The sequence below is a fragment of the Hypomesus transpacificus genome, chromosome 18 (assembly GCF_021917145.1).
Source record: "Hypomesus transpacificus isolate Combined female chromosome 18, fHypTra1, whole genome shotgun sequence".
Classification (NCBI taxonomy): domain Eukaryota; kingdom Metazoa; phylum Chordata; class Actinopteri; order Osmeriformes; family Osmeridae; genus Hypomesus; species Hypomesus transpacificus.
The window spans coordinates 9816112-9842030 of record NC_061077.1 but is presented as its reverse complement, the minus strand read 5'-3'; the positions used below and the strand labels follow the sequence as shown (position 1 = coordinate 9842030).

Below are 25919 nucleotides of genomic sequence, written 5' to 3'. Positions count from 1 at the left end.
TTATCTCTGCTCGCTTTGCCTTAGTTAAAATAGTTGAGGGAAGCTGCATAGCTGTGCTAGCTGTGCTAGCTGTGCTAGCTGTGCTAGTTGTGCTAGCTGTGGCACATGCACCTTCTCATGCCGTTTCTCTTTCTGCTCCGCAGTCACAACACCAAGACCACCACCTGGCTTGATCCCCGCCTGGCCAAGAAGGCCAAGCCCCCAGAGAAGTGTGAGGACGGAGGTGAGACAGTGTTCCAAACACCCACACAGCGTCTCTGGATGTTCCAAACACTCACACAGCACCAGAAGTAGTGGTGCCTTGTTTGTGTTCATGGGTGTGTACTCCCCACCAGTCAGTTTGTGGAGGTCATGTAGTCTCGTGTGCTTGCTTAGGAGGCGTACTAGAGCAGAGATTACACATCCGAACATGCCTCGAGAGCAGCAGTGACACAGCCCGCCCCCCACCTGCCCCCATCCTCCTAATGGCTTGTGGGACACATGCGGGGAGCTCATCAGCGTGCTATCTCTGAAAAGGCAATTCCACAGTCCCTTCTTGCGTAAAGCGCTCTCTCTCGCCGCGTGTGTTCGTCACAGGATTGAACACACACTCGAGATTCCACTCACACACACACTGCTGGCGGAGAAAGGCCATTATTTTCAGGATGGCCATAACAAGTCCACATTCCCTCCTTATCCCTCTTCCTCCCCCTCCTCTGCCCGGCTTTGTGTAACTCAACAAACTAAACTCCTAGTGACAAATAAAAGGTTCTGGTACAGGTGTAGGTGTACGTACAGCCCTGCTGCATGCTGGGAGCTGCCAGCTCTGCGTGCTGCCTGGTTATCCCAGCTAGCAGCCGCCCTGAGCCTCACTTCTGTCTCGTTCTCCCCACAGAGCTGCCCTACGGCTGGGAGAAGATCGAGGACCCACAGTACGGAACCTACTATGTGGAGTAAGTAGACTCTATCTCTCCCCATGAGAGGGCGGCGGGGGCTTGAGGGCAGTGGTTCGAGTGTGTTTGGCCGTGACGGGGAAGCGATATCATTTGACGTTGGTTAATTAGCCACTCTTTCGTTTAGTTGCCATCGGTTCCTAGAGCTACAGTCTGGTGGTAGACATGACTGTTAGGCCAACACAGGGCTAATGTAGAGGCCAATTAGTAAAGTTATGGTCTTGTTCCCATGGTGCTCTGCACAGCCTCACCCCACAGAGGGAAAGCGAGAGTGAAGAGGGAGATGGAGAGAGAAAGAGAGAGAGAGAGACACGGTCACAGAAAGTTCACCCTGCGTAGCCTCATGAGAGGAGAGGGAGGGGAGGGAGGGATTTCATTCCAAGGAGGAGAGGAAAGGAGAGCACACTGTTTCATTTAATTTCTCTCCATTATTATTCCGAAGCGAGAGGGCGACGTGGAAAGAGACAGGGGGAAGCGAGGAGGAGAGGGTGAATCCACTGACCTGTTTATGTATGGGGGTCAACCACGCTTGCATCTCTCCCTGTCTCTTTGTCTGCTCCTGTTTGGTTTAGAATGAATACAGAGCGACACAATGCTTCATTATTTGTCTGAACCAAAAGACAAAACAAGAGCCATGTCAATCAAAGGAGAGAATCAGGCAGCAGGGAAAAGGGAAAGAGCGAGAGAAGAGAGAGAGAGAACAGGGAGAAGAGAGGACGGAGACAAAGAGAGGAGAAAGAGGAAGAGAGGGATGTCTCTCTGCCCAGATTGGACAGGGTGGATAACTCTTAGCATGAGTCATGTGCAACGAGAGCACAAACAGTCCTGTTCTTCAAAAAAGCCCACACTCGCTCTCTCTCTCCTTCTCCGTCTCTCACACGCACTCACGCTAGCACACGCACGCACGCCATCCGCAGGTCTCTTCGTGCATCTGATTGGACGAGCAGCGTCCGTGCGGATCCCGAGGTGCCGTCACGACTGGCGCGCACAACCGTTAAAGCAGAGGCACATTATGTATATGAGCTGCTTCCCCTGATATACATGTAACCCGGGGGCCTCGTGTCTTTGAGTAGCATGAGATGCTTAAACACACGCACACTCACCACCTGAGAAACCAAATGTGGAGCTAAGTTAAGTGGTTTTTGAAGCCTGGCCCCAGACCAGTTGTCTCCTAGGAGCAGGATCTGTATACAGGGCTTTGTAAACACTCAGAGAGCCTGTCTGATCCCGGGTCAACACGGCAGACCTCTTAACGACAAAAGACATGCGTCTAGACAGGTGTTTGTGTGCCGTCCCCAGTGGTGGCCTGGTGGGTGGGTGTGTGTGTGTGTGTTTTGGGCAGAGTGAGCCACAAAAAACCAGAGCTTACCTCACTGCCACCGCCCTCCTATTCAAATCAGAGGTTTTGCATGTGTTGATGTCTATCAACATTCTCGATAGGAGCTGCAGTGTACAGACAGAGACACAACCGACAACGCAAGTTTCAGCCTCTAAACAGACCCCACACACACACACACATGTCAATGATATAAATGTATAGAGTATAAAAGAGATATATACTAAGAGTATGAAACACCATACAGACAATAGAAGTAAGCTCACAGTGTCATGTATATGTACAGTGGTTGAGGACTGGTTGAGTGGGGAGAATTGCTAAGTAAGGGTTCCTGTCTTTATGCCCTCAGCCACATCAACCAGAAGACCCAGTTTGAGAACCCAGTCCTGGAGGCCAAGAGGAAGATGAGCCAAGACACTACCACCCCAGGCCAGCAGGGGACCCCCACCCCCTCAGGTAACACCCAGGAAGTGGAGCCCTCTGGAAACCCCCAATCCCTCCTCCCCACCTTGTTGTTGTCTTTGATCTAACATAATTAATAATGAGATAAGCTATACTTAAATGTCCGTTTAGGGAAATGTGTTCTGGATTCAGTCAGTTGCACAGATAAAATCATACATCAACATCAACAAATTCAGGCAATTATTAGGATGTGAGCTTCATCCATTAGCAGACTAAGATCAAATAGTATTAGTTACTATCAAATGATATAACTTGATTGAGTAGAACCAAGCAGTCACAATAACAATTATATTCAAATCCACTGCTGTGGAGGGCACTGCTGCGTCAGGCTGGTAGGACCCAGTGGAGGTGGAGGGAGGTGGAGCGTCAGGCTGGTAGGACCCAGTGGAGGTGGAGGGAGAGGAGCGTCAGGCCGGTAGGACCCAGTGGAGGTGGAGGGAGAGGAGCGTCAGGCTGGTAGGACCCAGTGGAGGTGGAGGGAGGTGGAGCGTCAGGCTGGTAGGACCCAGTGGAGGTGGAGGGAGGTGGAGCGTCAGGCTGGTAGGACCCAGTGGAGGTGGAGGGAGAGGAGCGTCAGGCTGGTAGGACCCAGTGGGGGTGGAGCCCTCACCCCTCGCTCTCTTCAGAGGCCATGTCAGACCTGACGGGGATGATCCAGATCAGAGGCGTGGGAGATGATTCCAGATAGGTGATCCCAGTCAGCTGCACAGTCACATGTTTCTAAAGGAGTTACTGTTGGTTCATGGTGTCCTTAGTGACTAATTTAGGTTTTTATTGTATTTCTACAATAAACATGCTAACACATGCTCACACACACAGACAAACAGCAAGGTTGAATCAGGGATGAGCTATGATTGAATGAATGAGTAGTGTCTGCCATATTCACAGTGATATTAGACAGAGGATAATAACTGGTATTAGTTTGTCATGCAAACTTCCATAGGCATCCATATTAGCCTGAATTAACAAGTTGACAACAATAGAGAGAGAAACAGGGAGAGAGACAGAGAGAGAGACAGAGAGAGAGACAGAGAGAGAGACAGAGAGAGAGACAAAGAGAGAGACAGAGACAGAGAAAGAGAGAGAGACAGAGACAGAGAAAGAGAGAGACTGAGAGAGAGGAAGAGAGAGAGAGAGAGAGAGAGAGAGAGAGAGAGAGAGAGAGAGAGAGAGACAGACAGAGAGAGAGACAGAGAGAGGAAGAGGGAGAGGGAGAGAGACAGAGGGAGAGAGGGAGAGAGAGTGAGACAGAGAGACAGACTCTGACTGCCTGAGGGACACGCTGGCGCAGGCCTGCCTCTGCCACTGCTCTCCTGGAAGCGACCAGAATAGCACCAACAACAAACCCTGCTCTGCATTCCCTTTGATCAGGACAGGCCTGCATGCTCCCCTCTGGGCCAGATCAGCACTTAGCATCATTAGCATCTCTGCTGGGGAAACACTGGTCATCATCTTTAAGAGCCTCAGTGTTGGGGTCTTAGAGCACTTTACATTGGGATCAATGTTGCACTGGGAACACCCGCCTTCCATTTCATTAGTTAAACATCATCAAGCCATTGTCAAGGCTCGGTAAAGGGTCTCCCCTCTCTCTCTGTATCTGACTGCTGTGTCGCAGTGGAAGCCTAGTTAATGAGTATTAATGGCTGGTGGGGAAGGAGGGGGCGTGGGGCGGAGGGGCGTGGGGCGGAGGGGCGTGGGGCGGAGGGGCGTGGGGCGGAGGGGCGTGGGGCGGAGGGGCGTGGGGCGGAGGGGCGTGGGGCGGAGGGGCGTGCTGCAGCGCTTCTAAACACTGTTCTGACAGGGCTCCCCAGCCTGACCTTCCCCAGGAACGCCAAACGCACGATGAGGATGACGATCCATCCTCACTGGCATTTCATACCATCACACGGGCCTGGGAGAGAGACGGGTCCCTCTGAGGCCGTGGCTAAATCTAGCCCATGCCAACACAGAGCAGTCCCCTACCCCCTTCTCTCCCCCCTCCCTCAATCATCATCAGCCAATCATTCATCAGCCAATTGCGGTGCAATTATGCAAATCACAATCCCACGACACTCGGAGAGGGATGAGGGAGTGAGGACTGGGATCTATCTTTACCCTCCCTAATGAGACTGATGTCCCCTCATCCATCCATACACACGCTCTTACACGCTCACACACACACACACACACACACACACACACACACACACACACACACACTGTGGACCAGAGGGAATGGCATTTGCTCTCTCTGACAGTGTACCAATTTACCTGAATCCGAAAAACTCATCAGATCTGTCGCTGGCACCCATCCATCACAATTCCCATCGGGGTGGCGTGTGCATGTGTGTGTGATGACGGTAACATCTTGTTGTCATGTCTGATGAGTGTCTTGCTTGTTAAACTAGACTTAGTTCAATCAGAGGCACTGAGTGACGTCCTGTCAGACTGCCTGTCGCTGTGACGACACACCTGGGAACGACAGGAGAAGACAGATGGCAGGCAGGCGGGAGCACATGCCTGTGTCCGTCTCCGCTCACACACACACGCACACAGACGCACACACACACAGACGCACACACAGACACACACTGTCAGCAGTGCAGCCATTGCAGGTGGCATGCAGGTCCCCTCCTGAGGATCAGGCAAACTCATCCCAGTGCAGCCTGTATGTGTCCAATCCATTCTGTCATCTCCCATTAGTGCTGCTGGGATTTCTCCCAGGATCACTGCGACGCCGAGCCAGAGGAGCCCTCAAGTGAAATGGATACTTTTTTCCCCCACATGTGTAACTGAAGAATATCAACGTTTGAATATGAGTATGACCTACGATGTCATGTGATGTGACCGTGTTCCTCAGAGGAGTCAGGAGGGGGGGTGCGCGGCTTCACCAGGGACCCGGCCCAGCTGCAGGGCTCAATGCTGAGGGCGGCCCTGAGGAAGAGCCCCCAGGGGTTTGGCTTCACCATCATCGGAGGAGACCGCCCGGACGAGTTCCTGCAGGTGAAGAACGTCCTGCGGGACGGCCCGGCCGCACACGACAACAAGATGGCTTCCGGTGAGTTCCTGCTCACGCACGGACACTGCACACACACACGCACGGACACTGCATACACACACACACACACACACACGGACACTGCACACACACACACACACACACACGGACCCTGCATACACACACACACACACACACACACGGACACTGCATACACACACACACACGGATACTGCATACACACACACACACACACAGACACTGCATACACACACACACGGACCCTGCATACACACACACACGGACACATACAATCAAAGAACCTCTGTCTCACGACACACTCACTCATGTGCTGTGAACAAATTCACATGCAGACACTCGCCAGTCTAACACACACATATAAGTTGTTTATGGTTCACAATCAGTTACCCACTGCGCACACGGGAAAGCAAACTGTGGAACACTCCAATCCATGTGACAAGGTTAGCAAGGGCAAATCTTCGTGGAGGGAGTGTTGTCCGTTTCCACCGAGAAAACCCCCCCCATCAATAACAGCCATGTTGTGTTTATGGTGCACACCCTTTTGTTTTATGAGGAGCCATATATTAAAGCCTTCATAGGCATCCCCACTGGGCGTCTTTGTATAGCACGGGGATTACGAGCATTCTTATCTAAAGCATGGTCATATATCATGGATCATATAGACCTGCAGTACCCAGTCCCAGTCCCACACTGCCGTCAGTGTTGCTGCTAATACACGGTGCTAGTGGCCCAGTAAACACGGTTAAGACGCCATGAGCAGCATCTTGCTTGACACTTAAATGAATCACTGTCGGCAGTGTACAGACCATCTGACTGATGTTAACTTGCATCGTTTTGACAACCATAAAGTCACAGTGTCGGTGCTCTCTGCTCCAGAGGACACCAGAGAAGAGTCTGTTACCATGCATGTAACCATGCTGTAACAGGGGGTTACAATTGATGTTACAATGCTGCAACACTTCAATGTTACTATGTATGTTATCATACTGTAACACGTTGGACGTGCCATTTAACATGAAATAAAAGTGGATGAATATTTATATCCTGAATTACAGAATGTAAACAAAACCATAGCCATTTTTGGAGATACCTTTAGTGTTTCATGGCTAGAGGATCAAAGCTTCTGGCTGTAACTTATTAACTAAAAACTGTTCTCTTGGCTAAAGTCAACAAAGGCAGTTGGAAAAGTAGAAGGAGAAAAAAAGTAGAAGGAGATCGTTAGACCGTCTACAGATTCCAATTTGTTTAACATTCCTTTAGCATCGCTCTATCTCTCCCTAATTAGAAGCATACTCAGGGTCTCTCCAAAAAAACAAATGTTTACATAGTAATTGTGTATTGATTCAGTGAAAGTCCACAGTGAATATGTGACCACCTGACCGTGTCTCACCAATTCACACGTTGCTTTTCCCTCGGAACCATGAATACTAAGTGAGCTGCCTAGATAACTGCAGCAGGAACCCATTTAAGATGGGAATGATTTCACTCAGACATTTGATCTCTCATGCAGTCACATCTCTTGTCTTGTCTAAGAGGCTACTCCACTCCCACCTTCCTCCCCCCTCCTCCTCCCCCTCCTCCCACCTTCCTCCTCCCAGCTTCCTCCTCCCCCCCTACTTCCCCCTCCTCCCACCTCCCCCTCCTTCTTCCCACCTTCCTCCCCCTCCTCCCAGCTCCCTCCTCCCCAGCCTCCTCAGGATCTGTTAGGGAGCCTGACCATCCTGGCCTGTCTGGGGCTGTGTGGTGGAGGCCTGGGGGCCTCGGGGACTCAGGAAAGAGGGTTTCCCATGGCACTGTGGGATAGTCTGTACAGTCTGATCTCCAACTCCAACCTGTCTGTTGGTCTGTAGAGCTCGAAGTGAAACCTTAGTAGTGTATGTAATCAGCATTATTCATGTTGGCTGGATATTTTCCTGTGTGAAAGAGACAGTCAGCGGGGCTGTAATGGGAGGTTCCCCTATCGACAGCATATTTGAGGGGAAGCAGTGAGTTGCAGGTCAATGATCTCCCCAAGCCTGCATTGATCTGGCTGCAGCCGACCAGACCCCGAGAGGCAGGTTGAGGTAATGAACACAGGGAAGTGAACCACAAATAGAATCCCACCAGCATCCCAGGTCAATTGTGTGAACTTATGACATACTTTTCACTTGTTTTGTTTTCATCCAATCATTTGGTTGAGTCGTGCTGTGTGTACCTGTCGTGTTCCCTGCTGAGCTCTCCTCTCCCCCTCCTCTCTCCTTCCTCTCTCCCCCTCCTCTCTCCCTTCCTCTCCGTCTGCCAGGTGACGTGATTGTGGACATCAACGGCATGTGTGTGCTGGGAAAGACCCATGCAGACGTGGTGCAGATGTTCCAGTCCATCCCCATCAACCAGTATGTGGACATGGTCCTGTGCCGGGGCTACCCCCTACCGGAGGACACCAGCGGGAGCGAGGAAGGACAAGGGGAGGCCATCAGCCCGCCTCTGGAGCCCTCCCCCTCCGCCTCCACCCCCCACGACCTCCACTACACCAGCCCAGATGGCACCCTGCCCAGACAGACCGCCACAGTCCCACCCATGACCAACGGGGGGCGCCAGCACCAACACCAGCAGCCGGAGGGCCCGGACCCCACCCTGCTGCAGCCAGAGCTGGTGGGCGTGCCCCTGGTCAAGGGTCCAGGAGGATTTGGCTTTGCCATCGCCGACTGCCCCCTGGGCCAGAAGGTCAAGATGATCCTGGACGCCCAGTGGTGCCGGGGCCTGCTGAAGGGAGACGTCATCAAGGAGATCAACCGTCAGAACGTGCAGACGTTGAGCCACGCCCAGGTGGTGGACATCCTGAAGGACCTGCCGGTGGGCAGCGAGGTCAACGTGCTGGTGCTGCGAGGAGGTGAGGTCAGCCTGCTGGCTGTTCTGAGGGGCGCTGGGACACGGGGTCTATAGGGAGTGGGGCCCGGCGTCAAGTAACACCTGAGGAAGTCCAACTCTCCCTGCGCCGTCACCTCTTAACCCCCCTCCCCTTCAGAGTTTAATAAAGCAATTTCATGCTCCATCCCCCCTCTAACTACCCCTCCCTCCCTCCCAGACAGACAGACTCCCATACCTGAGGCAGTTGCTTGTGGGTGAAGGGGGGTGGGTGTCCTATAATGGGTATACCCAGGGGGAGGAGCTCCCCCACTGTGACAGGCAGAAGGAGAGGAAACAGGAAATTGCTTGGCCTTACTCTCCGTGGCCCCTGCTCTCGCTGCAGCTCAGCCAGCACTCTGTATCTAAGCTCCCAGGGCAGGGTGATCCCGCCCTGCCCTGGGCAGTCCTCCAGGCTTGGCCACCAGGGCCTGGAAGGTTCTCACCAGCGTCTGCCTCAGGAGGACACATAGGGGTCACCTTCACATAACCCTGAGCACGCTTCCTGCAGCTCATCCTCATAGTCGGACTGACTGAACAGAGTGTAGCGATGCAGAGAGGGCTTGAGAGGTGATTAGGTTCCTGAGAGGCATGATTCCATAACGCTTCTGACATTCCCCCTGTCCTGTTTTTCTATGATGAGAATCCTGACCAAACATCTGCCTCCTGGAATATACTGCCATCTACTGGCTGAAAGCTAGGACAAGCCTGACTGTAGTGTTTACCAATAGAATGCAGAGTGAGATATGAGAAGTAAAAGCTCTTGTCCGTTTGCTTACTGTGCAAAATAGTTTTGGTTCACTCGAGAGACTGCGGCTTGTCCTTCTAATGAAAGCAGCCCTGGCTCTGAGGACAATCAATATCTACTACACATACTGCTGAAGTCAGCCTGCTGTCCTCTGGAACAATTGGTTTGCTTGTAGTGAGTCGTCCTTCCTGGCTAATAACATGTTATCCCTCTCCACTATCTTTCTGTATCCTTCTCTCCTTATCTCCAGGTCAGACATCTCCTGTGAAGTCTCTAAAACCTGTAAGTCAATCAATCATTAATTCTAGCTTTTTCTGTTTTATTTTGGTTGAGTTTCTATTGTTTTTATATTTTGCAATTTATCGCCTTTCTCCCTGCCCTGCCTAGTTAAGTCATGCCTAGCCCAGCCAATGCTGCCTTGCCTTGCTGAAGCCAGCCTAGACCAGCTTTATATCTGAAGTTAAGTTCCTTGTAGCAGGGATTCAAAGGAGAGCGTGTGTAGCTCAAACTCCGTGGAGAGACGTCAGAAGATGAATAATGAAAGGGCAACACTGTAACTTTGGGTGGTTCCTTGCTAGCAGCAGACTTGGTTCTGACACGGAAGCTGCATTATTCAGAGCTAACCGTAGCAAGACACCCCTGTTGATGTTTGAAGCTAACAAAAGGTAAATGGACTCCTGGCAAAGCATTTCTCTTGTGAACATCCCTCCTGTTAGGAGTGAACGTTTTCTAGCTTCTGAAAGTGTTTCTTCCGCCCCGAGCTGTCGGGCTGGGCGCTCCCACAGAGATGGGAGCCGCTGGTCCTGCAACAGGCTCTGTCATGGGGATGACTGCAGGCTTACAGGGCTTTCATGACTATCAAGTGTTGTGTATGTCATGAGACTCCCAGGGATTCATGTAAGAGGCCTGTTTGTAGCACCATCACCACCGCCTCTGCTGCTCTGCTACTCCAATAACATGTCTGCAATGTCTGTAATGCTTTAGATTAGGAAGAAGGCACTTTCCCCGGACCTGGACTGTTGTGTTTGTTTGTTTTTTTTAAATCAGTGTTGTTTTGGTTGTTGTTGTGTTTTAGTGCACGGCTCCCATGTCCCATTCCCAGCCCCAGCCCCAGCCTCAGCCCAGACAGGAGTTGACCACCAGTACAGAGACCCTGAGCCCCTCAGAGCCCCAGCCCCTGCCTTTCCCTTCCAGCACCCTGCGCTCCGTCTCCCCCAAGCCAGACCCCTCGGAGCTCTACCTCAAGTCCAAAGCCATGCTGGACAGCAAGCGTGAGTCCACCCCCCGTGTACTTACCAGCTTTGCTTTTCCTGTCATCGCACCAGCCGAGCAAAACTGTCATCCTGCCTTTTTTCCCCCCTCCGTCCCCCTATCCCTCTTCAGCCCCCAACACCAAAGACCTGGATGTGTTCATCAAGAGGAACCAGGAGTCTGGATTTGGCTTCCGTGTTCTCGGAGGAGAAGGTCCTGATCAGCCTGTAAGTATGGAGATGTAAGCCTGTAAGCTTGACCTATTAACCGCCCTTACACCCCCCCCCCCCCCCCCCCCCCCCCTTGTGCTTAATGGTCACCCACTCCTCCCACCAGGTGTACATTGGCGCCATCGTGCCTCTGGGCGCAGCGGAGAAGGACGGCCGCTTGCGTGCGGGCGACGAGCTGCTGTGCATCGATGGCGTGCCTGTGAAGGGCAAGTCCCACAAGCAGGTCCTGGAGCTGATGACCAACGCCGCCCGCAACGGCCAGGTCATGCTCACAGTCCGCAGGAAGCTCACACACCCTGGTGGGTCCTCTGACTGTTCTCACGGTGTGTGTGTGCGCGTCTGTGTGTACATGCGTGTGTGTGTTTTTGTCTCTGTGATAATAGGGTATTATGAGAGGGAGACATGAAGAGAGCTTGTCTGAGTCAGAGACAGCGATTGCTTTGATGATTGCTTTCTCAGTATAACTGATGGGAGTCGTGTGGAGGGCAGCAGACATTAGGTCGGCGCAGTGGTGACTATTTACATCTCAATTGGAAAGGGAGAGATTGACTACTGTATTTGGTAAAGTTGAAGCGCCTGCTCCAGATATCTTTTTTTATACAAAAATAGGCTCAATACACTCTTCTGTGATTGCTTTAGGTTTGATGTGTTGTATGAAATGGCAGACCTGATTATACTGCACAAATCAAGCCTCGGTCACTAACGTTTTACACTGTGAATCAAAGCAGCATATATATTAAATATATAATAGATGTATTGATGCTATCAGTCCAGAAAGCTTCAAGCACAAAAACACTCATAGATGATTGACTTAAGTAGACAGAGCTCAAATAACAATGGGATAGCTGATTCAACTACAAATATGTTTTCCCAGAATCTCATCATTTCAGCTCATCACAGCACAGAGCCATTCTGTAATCAAGTCTTTAAATTGAGCAGTAGTTATTTTTGCATGCATTGTTACAAGACATGGTTGTCATTAAACGGCAGCCAAGACATCCCTTCAAGAAGACAGCAGTCATTGCAGACTGAGTCTGTCTAGACCAAGGCAGGCGTGGTGACATCTCTCTGTGTGTGTGTTGGCACCAGAGGGGGGTGGAGAGGAGGAGGGCGCCCAACCCCAGAAGGCAGCGCCAACCCTGGTCAACAGCTCTCCCAAGATTCCCCGCCTCGAGGGCTCCAGCGCCCCCCAGCAGGAGTGCTACGATGTCACCCTGCAGCGCAAGGACAACGAGGGCTTCGGCTTTGTCATCCTCACCTCCAAAAACAAGCCCCCGCCTGGAGGTAAGACGCACAGACAATACTGCAGGCCCAAAGCCTACAGCAGTGTCTGTGGACGTTCAAGTAAACCCTACTCAGGAAACCAGTCCATAACACTCCAGCTATTCTTGTTTTTTTGTCAGCATGCTCATCATAACTGCCAGGAGAAAAGACGAGAAAACATTATGCTGTGCCTCATTTTGCTCATCAAGGATATCTATCTCAATAGCTACTGTGCTCACGCCACACAAATAGCACCGGCCCATTCAGCGGTCTGTCTATCCATGTGTCTCTCCTTCTGTCAGTCTGGCTCCTTCAAACCTCATCAATGTGTGATGACAAGCTCACCATGCAGAGCAGAGCAGACCCAGACATGTCTTTTAGACTGTTTCTTTTGGCAGGGACCTCATACATTATTCCATTTGCTTGGTCAAACGGAAATCCTCATTAGATTCTTGGGCCCTCTGTGAGCCCGTGACAGAACATGTCCAGACTGACTCAACGTCCCGTCCTCACTGCTCTGTGTGCTCCGTTCTCCAGTCATTCCTCATAAGATTGGCCGCATCATCGAGGGCAGCCCCACCGAGCGCAGCGGCCGGCTGAACGTGGGCGACCGCATCTCCGCCGTCAACGGGCGCTCCATCATGGAGCTGTCCCACAACGACATAGTCCAGCTCATCAAGGAGGCCGGCAACACCGTCACCCTCACCGTGGTCCCCGAGGACGGTACGCCACTCCACTTCCTGTCCAACGCGCTCGCAACGCTGGCGTCAGACCTACTGTACTTGGCAGTAGCCATTTTGTTGAAACTGGTTCATGCTAAAACCTAAGATTTGTTTGGTACTTGTCTGAAAGCTACAGAGAAAGGCATCTCCTGAAAGCTTTGTTTCCTTCTTGAGCATATTGTATCCAGAGTTTTAAGGATCTGCGAGGGTGTTTTCCTAGCTAAGCATTTGTGTTTGTGTGTTTAGAGAACAGTGGGCCTCCATCTGGAACGAGCTCAGCCAAACAGAGCCCCTCCACACAGCACAGAGCTGTGGGCCAGCAGCCTGCCAACCACTCTGACAGGTACACAAACACTCTCTCTCTCTCTCTCTCTCTCTGTCTCTCTCTCTCTCTCTCTCTCTCTCTCTCTCTCTCTCTCTCTCTCTCTCTCTCTCTCTCTCTTTCTTCCCTCCTTCCCCCGACTCACTTGCTCTTCTAAATATACACCCTCTTCATAACAAGTTTGAGCGAAAGTGGAATTGTTTCCAGTATTCGAGCGAGAACTGGGCCCATCCTGATGTGTGTGCTGCTCATGTAAATGTCCTCTCAGTAGAGCTGTGTTCAGGATAAACTGTGCCCTGCTGCTCTTCCTCCTTCATCCTGCTGTGCTGAGAGAGGAAGAGGAGGAGGGAGAGAGAGAGAGGCACCACGCTGCCTGCGGAGTGAGGGAGGAGCAGGGAGGATTGCAGGGAGAGGAAGAGAAGGGGGATTAATGGAGGGTGGCGCAGCCGGGAGTCTTCCTCCGTCTTTGATCTTCGTCTTTTAAAGAGATTACCTGTGTCGGTCTTCTAATCCATTACCACTGCAGCCTTGGATTCCTTCCATCATTATCCGGACCCTGTCCATTCTCCACTCATCCACCCATGCATTTCTCCTCATTTACTCTTCTCTTTTCAACTTCTCAGAAGGCCCCCCCCCCCTCCCTCTCTCTCTCTCTCTCTCTCTCTCTCTCTCTCTCTCTCTCTCCCCTCATACACACATACATACATACAAGGTTGGAATTCGATAGCGAGGAGCGAGACAGTTAGTTAAGCATGTAAAGGTTCCTCCCAGCCCAGCAGAGAGGCACTGAGATGAGTTATTGTCTGGGGATAGCTCCCCTACCACAGCTAAACTCTCCCTAAGGCCTTGTAATGAGCTTCAGGACTCAGTGAAGCTTTCTACAGCTGCCTGACACTACACTGTATAAGCAAGTCTCCCGTTTGAAGGAATTAGACATGCGAGAGGATTTCAGTGTCTGGCTTATGGTCTTGGACAGTACAGGAAGTTCCTGGTGTGCAACATTTGTCTCCTTCATTCTCCAGGAACGGCAACTCTGAGGAGAAGAAGAACGGGGTTGGCTGGCCTGAGTACAGGTCCCTCCCACACGGAGAGATGGGAACACTGATAACCTCAGGCCCCAAGCAGGTGAGGCCACACGTCCAAAAACAGCATGTTAAATGTCACATCTTGGAAACAGCCATTTGGGTTCAGCAGTGTCTGCTCTTCAGCAGTCTAACCGTTTGCCTCTTCTAGTTTGTATCGCTAAAGTTCGAAAGCTCACAGTGCATACTATGCCGTATCCTTCCCTCCCCGTGTGTGCGTGCCTGTGTGCGTGCGTGCTTCAGGGCTGTTTCGTGGTGGAGCTGGAGCGTGGGTCTCGAGGCTTCGGCTTCAGCCTGCGGGGAGGGAAGGAGTACAACATGGGCCTGTTCATCCTCCGCCTGGCCGAGGAGGGCCCCGCCTTCAAGGACGGCAGAATCCAGGTGAGTCCCCCCTCCCCCCACACTCAATCCACCCAGCCTGCTATGGAGCAGGGCGCATTCACAGCACCAACAGGCATCCCGGGGAACCATCTGGGTCCTGGTTGGTGTTGGCTACACGGTGTGTCCTACTGTGTGGAGGTTCAATACTACAGGAGTGACTGTGCCGTGTGTTTGTCCAAGGTGGGAGACCAGATCGTGGAGATCAACAGCGAGCCCACCCAGGGCATCACACACACACGGGCCATCGAACTCATCCAAGCTGGCGGCACCAAAGTGCTGCTGCTCCTCAAACCGGGCCAGGGCTTAGTCCCCGACCACAGTGAGTGGCTACGCACACACACTTTAGAAAATATACAACTGCATATTAGCGTTCTCCTAATCTGTGTAATCTAGAGATGATGGCAGGGTACAGTATTTAGTCTTGTTATTCTCACGCATGTGGAAGCTGTTGCAAGCATGTCTTTACCTCTCTCACTCTGCCTCTTTCACTCTGCCTCTCTCACTCTGCCTCTCTGCTTTACCTCTCTACCTCTCTCTGTCTCTCTGCGGTCTTGGTACTGTTCCTGCTCGCTCGCTCTCTTTCTCTCTCTCTCTTCCTCTTGTAGGTCAGAACTCTTCTTCTTCCACCCTGTGCTACTACATGAAACCAGAGCATCACTAAAGGCCTCACTGCTTTTCTTGGTCTGTCCCTAATAACCTTGGTAAACCTTGTCCTCCTTCTCCTTGCCTCTGTCCGCTCCTCGCTAAAGTGCTCTTCCTAGATCCCAGGAGCCTCATTCCTGCAGCATGAGAGCCTGTGGCCCTCCCTGCCTGTGGCCCTCCTTGCCTGTGGCCCTCCCTGCCTGTGGCCCTCCCTGTCCTGCTAATCAGACATGGAGCTGGGTCCTGGTGGTGGGCTTGGGTCCTCTGTCTGAACTAGTCTAACCTGCTGTAAGGGGAGGGGTGGGGGGGGGGGGGGGGTCTGAGCTAGTCTAACCTGCTGTAAGGGGAGGGGTGGGGGGGGTTGTGAGCAGGAGCACAGAGAGGCTAGTCAGCCCCTGAGGTTGTTTACAGGTTATTACAGAACCCAGGATGCTGCGGAACGCTCACCACATCCGTATGAACACGGCACTGAACTAGAACATCTGAATCAATATGTGACAAAAGGTTGGAAAACAGATGGGATGGGCGTTCACCGGCATCAAGCTGTCCTAGGATGAAGTAGAAAGTGTTTCCATGAGACTGTCCCTCATGGAAACGGAAGGCCATCTTAGCCCCACTAAGACCATCTCACTGTCTGATTCTCCGCGGCATTCCTTTTCTCTCTGCTGCAGCAGTGCTCCTCTTATCAGCTCTCCAGGGAAATTGAAATGTCAAATCTTATTTGATGCAGAGTGATATGCATCTTTTAGTTTCAGCCGCCTCTGATTGAGTCAGTAGTAAATATTTGGAAGATTATAAAAGACACGACAGATAGTCGAATAAGAAATTGACTTATTTCAAGACATTCCAATTACTTTTTTTATATAAAATCAGCAATGTGTCACCAAACTATATTCAGTATTAATGTTTTGGTTTTTTCTCTTTGCCTGTTAGTCTTCACTAAAGGCTAAAGTATAAATGTCAATTTTGTATTCACTGTTCCTTTACATACTTGTTTTCAGGTATGAAGGAGAAAGCTAACATTTCACCCTCAAGCGTTCCAAGACTGCCTGCCTTGGACGAGCAGTCCTCCCCAGCCTCTCCCTCCTCTGTGTCCTTCTCCACCTCCCAGCCGTCCCCCTCCTCCACCAATACAACCGCCCCCGAGGACCCCGCTAACCTGGACACAGCTGCAGCCTCCAGAGAGCCCCCCAGGGAGTACGCTGGCCAGCCCATCAGGCCTGCAGGCCAGCAACCCCACAGCCACCACAAGAGACCCACCAGCCCCAACACCCCAGACAGAAAAGCCCACCCCAAGAGGAGTGAGTTGGTGTCCCACAGCGAGCAGCCAGCCAGCCCCCAGAGAGGCTCAGAGACCCTTAGAGCAGAGAGAAAGGAGCGCTCCCAGAGCCCAAGGAAGACTGACAGGGTCCAGTCTGGGGCTGCTGAGCCTAAGAGGGGCTCCCTGGAGGATGGAAGCAGCCAGAGGAGAGAGCCTCGGGGCTCCAGTCCCAGAAAGAGCTCCAGGAAGGAGCAGGAGGCAGCCTCTGCTGCTGCTGTGTCCAGACAGCCCTCCAAGGGCCAGGAGGGGTCCCCCAGGCGCCCTGCGGGCCAGCAGGCCAGCCCTGCTCAGCTCCCCTCGGAGGTCAGAGACAGGAGGCGCAAGGAGGAGGACCCCGCAACTGCACGCACGCAGGAGAGAGAGACAGGCGACAGCATGCCCAGAGGAACCAATGGGGAACGCAGGAAGGACAAGGGGGCTGAACGAGAGGCGGGGCCGGACAGATCCCAGTCTCAGACCCACAGGGAGAGGGCGGGGCCTGACGCAGATGGAAGCACCCTCAACCGGAAGGCTGGAAGGGAGAAGGAGCGAGAAAGAGAGAGAGGGAGGGAAGTAAAGGAGGGTAAACCCAGGGCGGCAGTGGAGGAGAGTAAGAGGGACACCAGGATCTCTAGCAGTAGCAGCCAGGAGCCCCCCTACGATGGAGGAACCACGAGCAAGAAGGCTCCCATCACCCCTGGGCCCTGGAAGGTCCCCAGCTCAGCCAAGATGCAGTCCCAAGGAGACTTGACGAGGGAGGGGAACTGACGCCCCCACAGACTGAAGACTTCCAAGCTTCTGTTTGTGTGCAGCATACGCAGCGGTTAGAATGGACCAATGTCTTCTCGGTTGAAGATATTTGCATCACTGTGTTATCATCACATTGCCTGTCATTGCATATCTGTGCTTTTTTCACAGTCTGCCTCTCCTGCTTATACCTGAGTGGTGTGTCTGTGCCGAGGCGGAGCTTATGTCACAGGCAGGATGTGACACAGAGACCCCTCCTCTTGCCTGTGCCAAGACTCCTGTAGGGCGGGGCTAGTTCTAGTATCAGAGGCTTTGTGAGACTCTTTTCAATTTGATGAAAGGAAATACTTTCCCCTGCCGACTGATGAACGATGTTGTTTTCTGTCACTATGAAGGTTTTAAAGATTTCTGTCCAGGTAATCACTCACGAATCGCCCTCCTTTCAGGGAGGTGATTGGCTGCTCTGTATTTGATTGATGTAGAAGGAGGTGAGATTGTGGTTGTTTCCTCTTGAATCGGTGGAGGACGGTGGCGGTTTTCTCTTCAATCATGTTCCATCCATAACTAGGAACCCTGTCTAGAGATTGGAACAGAAAGTGCACATACACATGTAGACTCTTGAACCCTGGTGTTGTCAGCTTAGTGGTGGGTTTATAGATCATTTTGAAGCTTTATATGCATCTTATCAGAAGACCAGACACTTGTGGTTTAGGTATATTGTTTACTACGTGTGTGTTTATAATGAAGCATACTGTAATTTATTAAGAATGATATGAAAAAAGAATATATCCTGTAAGTACACATATCCATATAGCCATTTCACCTTTTGATGTTGTACCCTGATTACAGAAATAGAGCAAGTAGAGGAAACATCACCACTAAAGATATTTTAACATTGATAGAGATCTTTGAGAAATTAACATTAGTCACAACATCTGTCTTCTTGTGCACATGACAGTTTTTTGTTGTGGTGCTATATTGGATGTATTTATACATTCTATTTATATTCACCCTCAGTCAGTTCATTTAGTCCCCACAAGCGTATTCTGTTAGTGTTATTGTAATGTTTATAATTAACAGCTAGCTTTGGACCTAACAACAAGTTAGGACCTAACTAACAAGTTTGGACCTAACTAACAACAACCTCTGTATTTAGACATTGCTGTAGTTTCACTGAACTTTCTAAGATATGTGTATTATTTAGCTAGCTACCCCCTGATGTACATGCACAGGTAGCTGTACAAATGTAGACATTTATACGTTGGTTAAAAATGAGTCCTTAAGCTACAACATTGACAAAACAAACCTTTAAGTCTTCATTTAATTTTTCATCCTCCCAAGATCTGTACAAATAGTTTTCAACATATGTTATTTGTGGGTTGTAGCCTAGTGGTTTGTAAACCTCTTTCACTGCATATAGGTGAACATCTGCACCCTCTTCTGGGGAAAATGTGTACAACTCACATTCCAACATCTAGATGTATGGTTTACCCTGCCATTACACATTTATTTCTTTGAATTTGCTCCACATTATTTTTAAGTACCCAAGGTCAATTACCCCAAATGTACAGAATCCTGGTAGTAACAACATGGCAGCATTGGCATCATTGTTCTCCTATAAGTAGCTCATAGTGCAGTAGTGTTACCTTCACATGTGAGATTCCCCTAAACATAATCCATGTCAACTGGTTTGAAATGTGGTGTACAAAATGTGAATTCAATTGTTAATCTCATCTCATTATAGACTTATATATTATACAAAATGTCTCTTGAATTTTAGAGAATATATCCTTTTTTTTGTTAGTTTTTTCAGATACCATGTTCTGTGTGTTGTGTATGATACTGTGGCCTTGCATTGCTTTCACAGAAAAACAGCCTTTTGGTCTCGACATTATGTGGTAGATGTAAATGTTCATAAATTGTACAGCACATGTATAAATACTTGCCTTCATTGCGAAAAAGAATCTGTAAATCGCTCCATTATTTTTTTAAGTAATTGAGAAGAAAATGATATATAATTATGAAAGGAAATATTCTGGTCATGGCATTCTGTTCATGCACTGATAAATAAAGTTTTACTGAATAAACGCCAAAATATGTGATTATTTACTACCAACAGCCATATTTGAAATGTACCATGACTGTATGCAATGTGTTTCGGCATATTATACACAACACAGTTTGCGTATTAACTCATAATAACTTCAACGTTAATGAATAATTGCCTACATATATATAATTGACATAAGCTGCACGGTTGAAACATGGTAATTGTAGGACCGCACTGAGTTTGCAAAACCATTACGTCAGCTCTAAAACTGAGTGCGTGCAAAAGCGCACGCACTCACTAACAGAGGGACTACGACTCCCAGAAAAATAGAGGACTTGACAACTACATAACCCACAAAGCCCCATATTGCGCGTGCGCAGATAGTATAAACAGCAGCATAAACTACAAGTACTGTTCACTGAATGCTCAAAAGAACTACAATTTTTCATATACTTACGCAGTAGGCCTACGATATGCAAGCTCTTTAAATGTGCGTGCAACATGGCTGCACAACTTGATTGGGTACGCACAAAATTAGAAGATAAGGTAAGGGACAGCTTTGATCAATTAACTAAAGAGAAGAAAAAGAAGAAGAAACGTGAACTTTCGCCGTCTGCTGACAAACGCCTGAGATCCGAGAAAGAGGCAAAGAAAGTGAAGCTCCATCATCACTACCACCATAACCAAGAACATGCTCAACAACGGGCGCACCAGCCGCATCAGCAGCAACTAAATCAAAATGTTCGTATCTGCACCTCCGAAAAACCTGTCGTACATCACCACCATCACAATCATCGCCACAATCACATCAAATTAGTCAGGAAGGACCCTGCGTCACAGCATCCCCTACCTCCTCAACGCAAGGTGATACCCGCGGCGCAACATGAACAGAAGAGAGCTGTGCCCTCCGTGTTTCCTCCCGTTACGCCTGGACTGTTCACATTCACACCCTTAAAAGTGGCCAAGGACAAAAGCCAGGATAACAAGGAGAAGCACAGGGAAAAAGACCTCAAACTTAAACCCAAGAAAGAAAACACAGCGGCTAACGTTAAACATGCATTACTCAAGAAAAATAAAGGTGGGTTGGTCTTGACTCAAATTCGACTGATTGTATGTCCTAGTACATTTGGCAATAAATATCCAATTTATCATGGGAATAATGTATTCAGTCAATTTACACCTTTAACTAGACTGTATGTATTGGTTTCTTAATTTGTTGACAAACCATCTGTTGAACATTCGGCCTTCTAACAGCCTACAGCACCAATTGCAATGCTGCAGCAGTAGCACCTGTAGGCCACATATGCCCAGTATGTTATGCAGAGAGAGGGCCACCTTTCTTTCCACTCTCACTTTCCTCCTCAGAGCCCCGGCCTCGTGACGAGAACATCCGGTCTCCAACCCTGGAGGAGTACCTCCTAAAGAAGAAGAAGAAGAGAAGGCACCGCGAGGAGGAGTGCGGCAAAAGGGTCCGCACGCACAACCAGGAGGTCCAGACCGTGGAGCAGAACCCCCCCTCCCGACCTCCCGACCCCTCTCTTCTGTCCAACGTGAAGGAGGAGAGGCCCTGCCAGCCTGCCACCGATGCCAACGGGAACAGCATGCCTAAGGCAGGGCAAGCCCCCTTCCTGTCCCACCAGGACCACTCCATCCGCAGCTCCTGCCTGCAGACCGGCTCCTGGCTCAGCCGCTTCATCCACGAGGAGAGGCAGGCCAACGGAGGAGGCCTGGTGCTGCATGCCTACGCTGACGAGCTGGCCTGCCTGCGCCCTGCGGACATGGAGTGCTTTGCCCAGGAGTTCCTGGAGCTGGCGTTTGGTGAGAAGCCCCGGGGAGCGGCCCGCTACGCCCTGGCTGTGGTGCACAGGGCCGCTGCCTACCTACCGGACTTCCTGAAATACTTTTCTTTCAACTTCCCCAACACCCCAGTCAAGATGGAGATTCTAGGGAAAAAGGACATTGAGACCACCACCATCGCTAACTTCCACTCTCAGGTAGAGTAGAAGAAAATAGTAGAATGGACACTGTAGTGTAATGTAGTCTAGTGGGATTGGCTGCATAGACAAAGCACTGCACAGGCTTCACATAGTGTACTGCATCTTCAGTTCAAATATTTACTAGCCACGGTCCTGGACAGCTGTTCTGGCCACTATAAACACCTGTGGTAGTGCTAGACTGGACAACAACTGTAATAATTGCTATGTTGAAAGTATTTGGTGGTTTTGTTCACATATGACAGGGTGTGACAGTGACTAGGCTAGTCCTTAAGTCTGCTTTTCAGAGGTAACTGTGATGTGAAGTGTAGTAGCCAGCTATGTTAGCCTCATGGGTATGACTAGAATGGTGCATACGTCCCAAGTGGTGAGTGAGCTGTGTAGCCTGTTTGCCTTTCAGTAGATGATTCACTCCAAAGTACACCCATGTTAAACTGAAGCTGAGCGCTTGCCAAATGTAGCCTGGTTGCCTAGATTCAAGGAGGAATTATTGTCCCATTGTGTTCTTTATTTGACACGGCCATCACGCAGTTTGCAGCTCATAAAAAAGAGGGATCGAGAAAAAGAGATTACACGAAATTAGAGTCTTGTTTAAGTAGCTGAATAATTGCTATTTATGGTGTAAATGCTCCATTTATCTCTAGGGCCTGGCTATAGTTGCACACAGTATTGTATTAACAGTCATCTCTCCCATGTCAGGGTTACCATTCCACCTTTTACAGTCAGAGCTGCAAACAGTTTACACAATGTTCTAATAGGCTACATGAACAAGGCATGGGTGAAGTGATTCAGGAAGTGATTTAGGAATGTTTCTGTTGAAAGATATTTTGTATTAGTGTGCAGACCAGCCCAGGTATGACCTGACCCCTGACCTGAACCCCTCTGATTCTGTTCCCTCTGCAGGTGAACCGGACCTACTGTTCAGGGACATACCGGGCTGGGCCCATGAGACAGATCAGCCTGGTCGGAGCCGTAGACGAGGAAGTGGGGGATTATTTCCCAGAATTCCTGGATATGCTGGAGGAGTCCCCCTTTTTGAAGGTCAGAAAAGTGCCCCTATTATATTTGTGTTATTATGATGAAAACTGACATTGAAACGTGTTCTGATCATGTGTTAGTGTTGCTCACTCTTGCATGTGTGTTTGTGTGCGTATGCATGTCTGCCAGATGACTTTGCCCTGGGGAAGCCTATCCAGTCTGAAGCTGGACTGTCGTTCCCAGAGTGACGATGGGCCCATCATGTGGGTCCGGCCAGGAGAACAGATGGTGCCGACCGCTGACATGCCCAAGTCTCCCTTCAAACGGCGCAGGTACAGTAAGAAACACCCTCCTCGTCCTCCCATTGGCTTGACACTGTCTCACCTGGAGTGGCATTTACAAGCTAATTATAAATCCAATTATAGATCAAATTATATTATATGTAAGCATTCCTCACTTGTTCCCCTAAGGTCCATGAATGAGATCAAGAACCTTCACTACCTGCCCAGGACCAGCGAGCCCAGAGAGGTTCTGTTTGAGGACCGGACCCGGGCCCATGCCGACCATGTGGGCCAGAGCTTTGACTGGCAGAGCACTGCTGCTGTGGGGGTTCTGAAGGCTGTTCAGTTTGGGGAGTGGTAAGATCCTTCAGACACTGTACAGATGATTTAACTTGATACCAAATAATCACAATAGTGTACTCCTGGAATCCACATTTCGGTGCCCAGTCTAACCTTGTGTTGTTCTGTGTAGCTGACAAATAAAAAGACTTGACTTGACATGTAAACCTGCTACCTTGGCTCTCTAGGAGTAACCGGCCACGGGTAACCAAAGACGTTGTGTGTTTCCACGCGGAGGACTTCAACAATGTGGTTCAGAGACTGCAGCTGGACCTGTACGAGCCCCCAGTGTCACAGGTATACATCCACGTGCAGTCAGTTATGAGTCCAGTATTTCTTATTCATGGCCGACTTCATATGAGAGTAAAATGAGTAAACCTTTTTTACGACATAAAAATCCCTACGTAGTCTGCAGACTTTTTAGACATCTTTTGTGGCTGTGTGTGCTGTCTGCTGTTGTTTGAATCAGTGGGGTGACAGCCAGGTCAGCAGGGTTAGACTTAGTTTGCAGTGTGAATGAGCAGCAGGAACAGAGAAAGGCTCCAGCGTGGATGACACAGTACGTCATCATCTCTCTCAGTGAGCCAGCTTCCGACAGGCTTCATCACGACCCTGCATGGCCTTCCCTCAGGACACAGTGACAGACTCCCTGTTTATGTCTGCCCCTCCCACTTCATCCCATCTCTCTAGTGTGTCCAGTGGGTGGATGATGCCAAGCTAAACCAGCTAAGGCGCGAGGGCATCCGTTACGTCCGCGTCCAGCTGTGTGACGACGACATTTACTTCATCCCCCGGAATGTCATCCACCAGTTCAAGACTGTCTCCGCAGTGTGCAGCCTGGCCTGGCACATCCGCCTGCGCCAGTACCAAACTGAGGGCCTGGAGGAGGAACACAGACCCAGCCACCAAAGCTCTTTCTCAGGACTGGTCTCCTCCCCTGCCCAGCCCCACACCCCCATGGCCCCCTGCGCTCATCCTCAGGCCCACACAGATGCCACCCAAGGTGGGATGGCCAAGATCGAAGAGCCCATCTTCCAGAGGTCAGACACTCCTTCCAGAAATCCCCAGCCAGCAGCCCCTCAGCCTGCCAAGTCTGCCCACCTGCCCCCCCTGTACCAGGACTCCAGCTCCGTGGGACCATCCTCTGGCTCGAGCCCTCCCACCTCTGAGCCCCGGCTTCCACAAGCCCTGGTACAGCACAGTGCCCACTACCCCTCCCCACACATTGATGGACCACACCACCCTTCTAACCCTCCCCCCTGAGTGGGGCTGAAATGGACTTTCATCTATGTCAAAGAAGGACCATTTTGAACAGTCTTCAACTCTCCAGAGCATGTACTGTTCTATGTGTAAACATTAGTTTAGAGATGGCCCTAGAGATATTTTTCCTTCTCTGACAGTTTATAGATTTAAATAATTTGATACATTTGCTGAATGTCTAGTATTTGCTCCATACTTTATCCCCTAGTGTTTCAAAGCTAACTGTCATAACACCCCAAAATCTAGGTCAGGCCTGTATCATGTAAATCATTTATGGTAATAGATTTTTAGAGAACAGAAGTGCCTGACACGTTTAAAGAGCAATCATGCCTCTCAAATTCATTTGGTTTTATTCTTGACCCAAATTTGATAACCTTTTGTACTCTTGAATTTTTAATTCAATTTCCCCAAAAGCTAGGGTGTTTTTATTTAAACTGTGCCACTTATATTGTGCTGTCTCCTGTTTTTGGAGTTACAATATTTATTTGAACAGGATGATAGAGTGTGGATAGTAATTTGGGATTAGCTGAGAGAGAGAACATTCTGGATGAAGGAACCTGTGGGTGGGACATTTCCCTTGCTCAGCACTCAAGTGAAAAATGTCTATACTTTTAAATACGAATTGAATGTAATGTATGATGTTGTGTTCTGTTGCAAAATATATGAATACTGTCAGTGCACTCATGTCATATGTTTTATTTAACTGTATGTTAGCTGTTCATTTGTTATAAAGTATATATGGATGATTGCAACATAATAGGCTAAGTGGGAGAGCAGTGTAGTGGCCCCCAAAGGAGTCTGAATCTGTTTTGCACATGGTTTACCTGGTGGTACATGAACTGTGTTGAAAACAAAGAACTACTGTAGCCTAACAGAGGTGTCTTTTCAACTGTAGGGTTGATGGTTGTTAGGCTGGTTGTTAATGAATGGCTGGTCAGCACTCCAAAAATATTTAATTCTTATTTCTGTGGTAGTCCCATGGAAACTGCACAGTAGTAAGACAGTATAGTACTGTACTGTAGGCCTATATCAGATATATATAATTTTTTTTTTTTAATAAGCTGCCAGTCTGGTGCTTCCTACAGAAAGCACAGTTGGTGTTCAAATGAGTGGGTCTTTTTGCCTTCATGAACAGTTTGGCTCATGTGAAAACAAGAGATTTTGTTTGCTAGTAAACTTGAGACATATCATCACAGACAATTGTAAAGCAAGGCTGAAAGTATGAGACCCCCGTGTATTTATTTGAAATTAACTATTTTGATTTAACATAATAAAAATCATAAAAATTGTGACAGAATTACTGTAAAATGCTTCTTTGATGGTCTGTGATGTCAATAAACTGTAAACCCTGAAGCACAGGACATTTCAATAATGTGAAAACACAAACTGTATTTGTGGGACTTTGTGGGCCTTTTGTATGTTTAATCTTTATCTAAGTATATGTTACGATACAGTAGGTCACAATTTTATCTTTTCATCAAACAGACAGCTGTCATTGTGGTAGTAAATGTATCGGCTTAATCAGACAATAATTGACCAATCATAATGACTCCTCAAATTTGGGTTGTGGAATGCAGTGTGGTTATCAAGGCATTCTATGTGTTGTACTATCAAGCAATGTAACTGCATTCTGTGGACAACGAGTCTAGATATTTTAGTTGATAGAGCTCCATTATAATTGTCTCTATATCCTGTTA

The 25919-nt window shown here is 49.4% G+C and overlaps 2 protein-coding genes across 3 annotated transcripts in view; both read left to right on the top strand.

Annotated features, from left to right (window-relative positions):
• Window positions 1–19408, top strand: part of magi3a (membrane associated guanylate kinase, WW and PDZ domain containing 3a) — an 88922-nt gene extending 69514 nt beyond the window's left edge. Inside the window, exons 6-21 of one of the 2 annotated variants that reach the window (XM_047039758.1) lie at window positions 144–223; window positions 875–932; window positions 2618–2724; window positions 5570–5767; window positions 8031–8618; window positions 9631–9662; window positions 10456–10651; window positions 10764–10858; window positions 10968–11160; window positions 11951–12145; window positions 12662–12847; window positions 13093–13189; window positions 14191–14293; window positions 14494–14631; window positions 14812–14950; window positions 16275–19408. In XM_047039758.1, coding sequence (XP_046895714.1) covers window positions 144–223; window positions 875–932; window positions 2618–2724; window positions 5570–5767; window positions 8031–8618; window positions 9631–9662; window positions 10456–10651; window positions 10764–10858; window positions 10968–11160; window positions 11951–12145; window positions 12662–12847; window positions 13093–13189; window positions 14191–14293; window positions 14494–14631; window positions 14812–14950; window positions 16275–17341 — 3472 coding nt within the window. In that variant the 3' untranslated portion in view covers window positions 17342–19408. Of the gene's footprint in view, window positions 1–143; window positions 224–874; window positions 933–2617; window positions 2725–5569; window positions 5768–8030; window positions 8619–9630; window positions 9663–10455; window positions 10652–10763; window positions 10859–10967; window positions 11185–11950; window positions 12146–12661; window positions 12848–13092; window positions 13190–14190; window positions 14294–14493; window positions 14632–14811; window positions 14951–16274 lie in introns of both variants that reach the window. The other variant, XM_047039757.1, reaches the window with a different exon arrangement.
• Window positions 19409–19748: 340 nt separating this feature from the next.
• LOC124480441 (lysine-specific demethylase 9) lies at window positions 19749–25575 on the top strand. Its single transcript, XM_047039760.1, has 7 exons — window positions 19749–20448; window positions 20736–21364; window positions 22268–22405; window positions 22532–22674; window positions 22813–22980; window positions 23151–23259; window positions 23653–25575. The coding sequence occupies exons 1-7, from the start codon at window positions 19872–19874 to the stop codon at window positions 24223–24225; spliced, it is 2337 nt and encodes a 778-aa protein (XP_046895716.1). The 5' UTR covers window positions 19749–19871; the 3' UTR covers window positions 24226–25575.
• The last annotated feature ends 344 nt before the right edge of the window (window positions 25576–25919 follow it).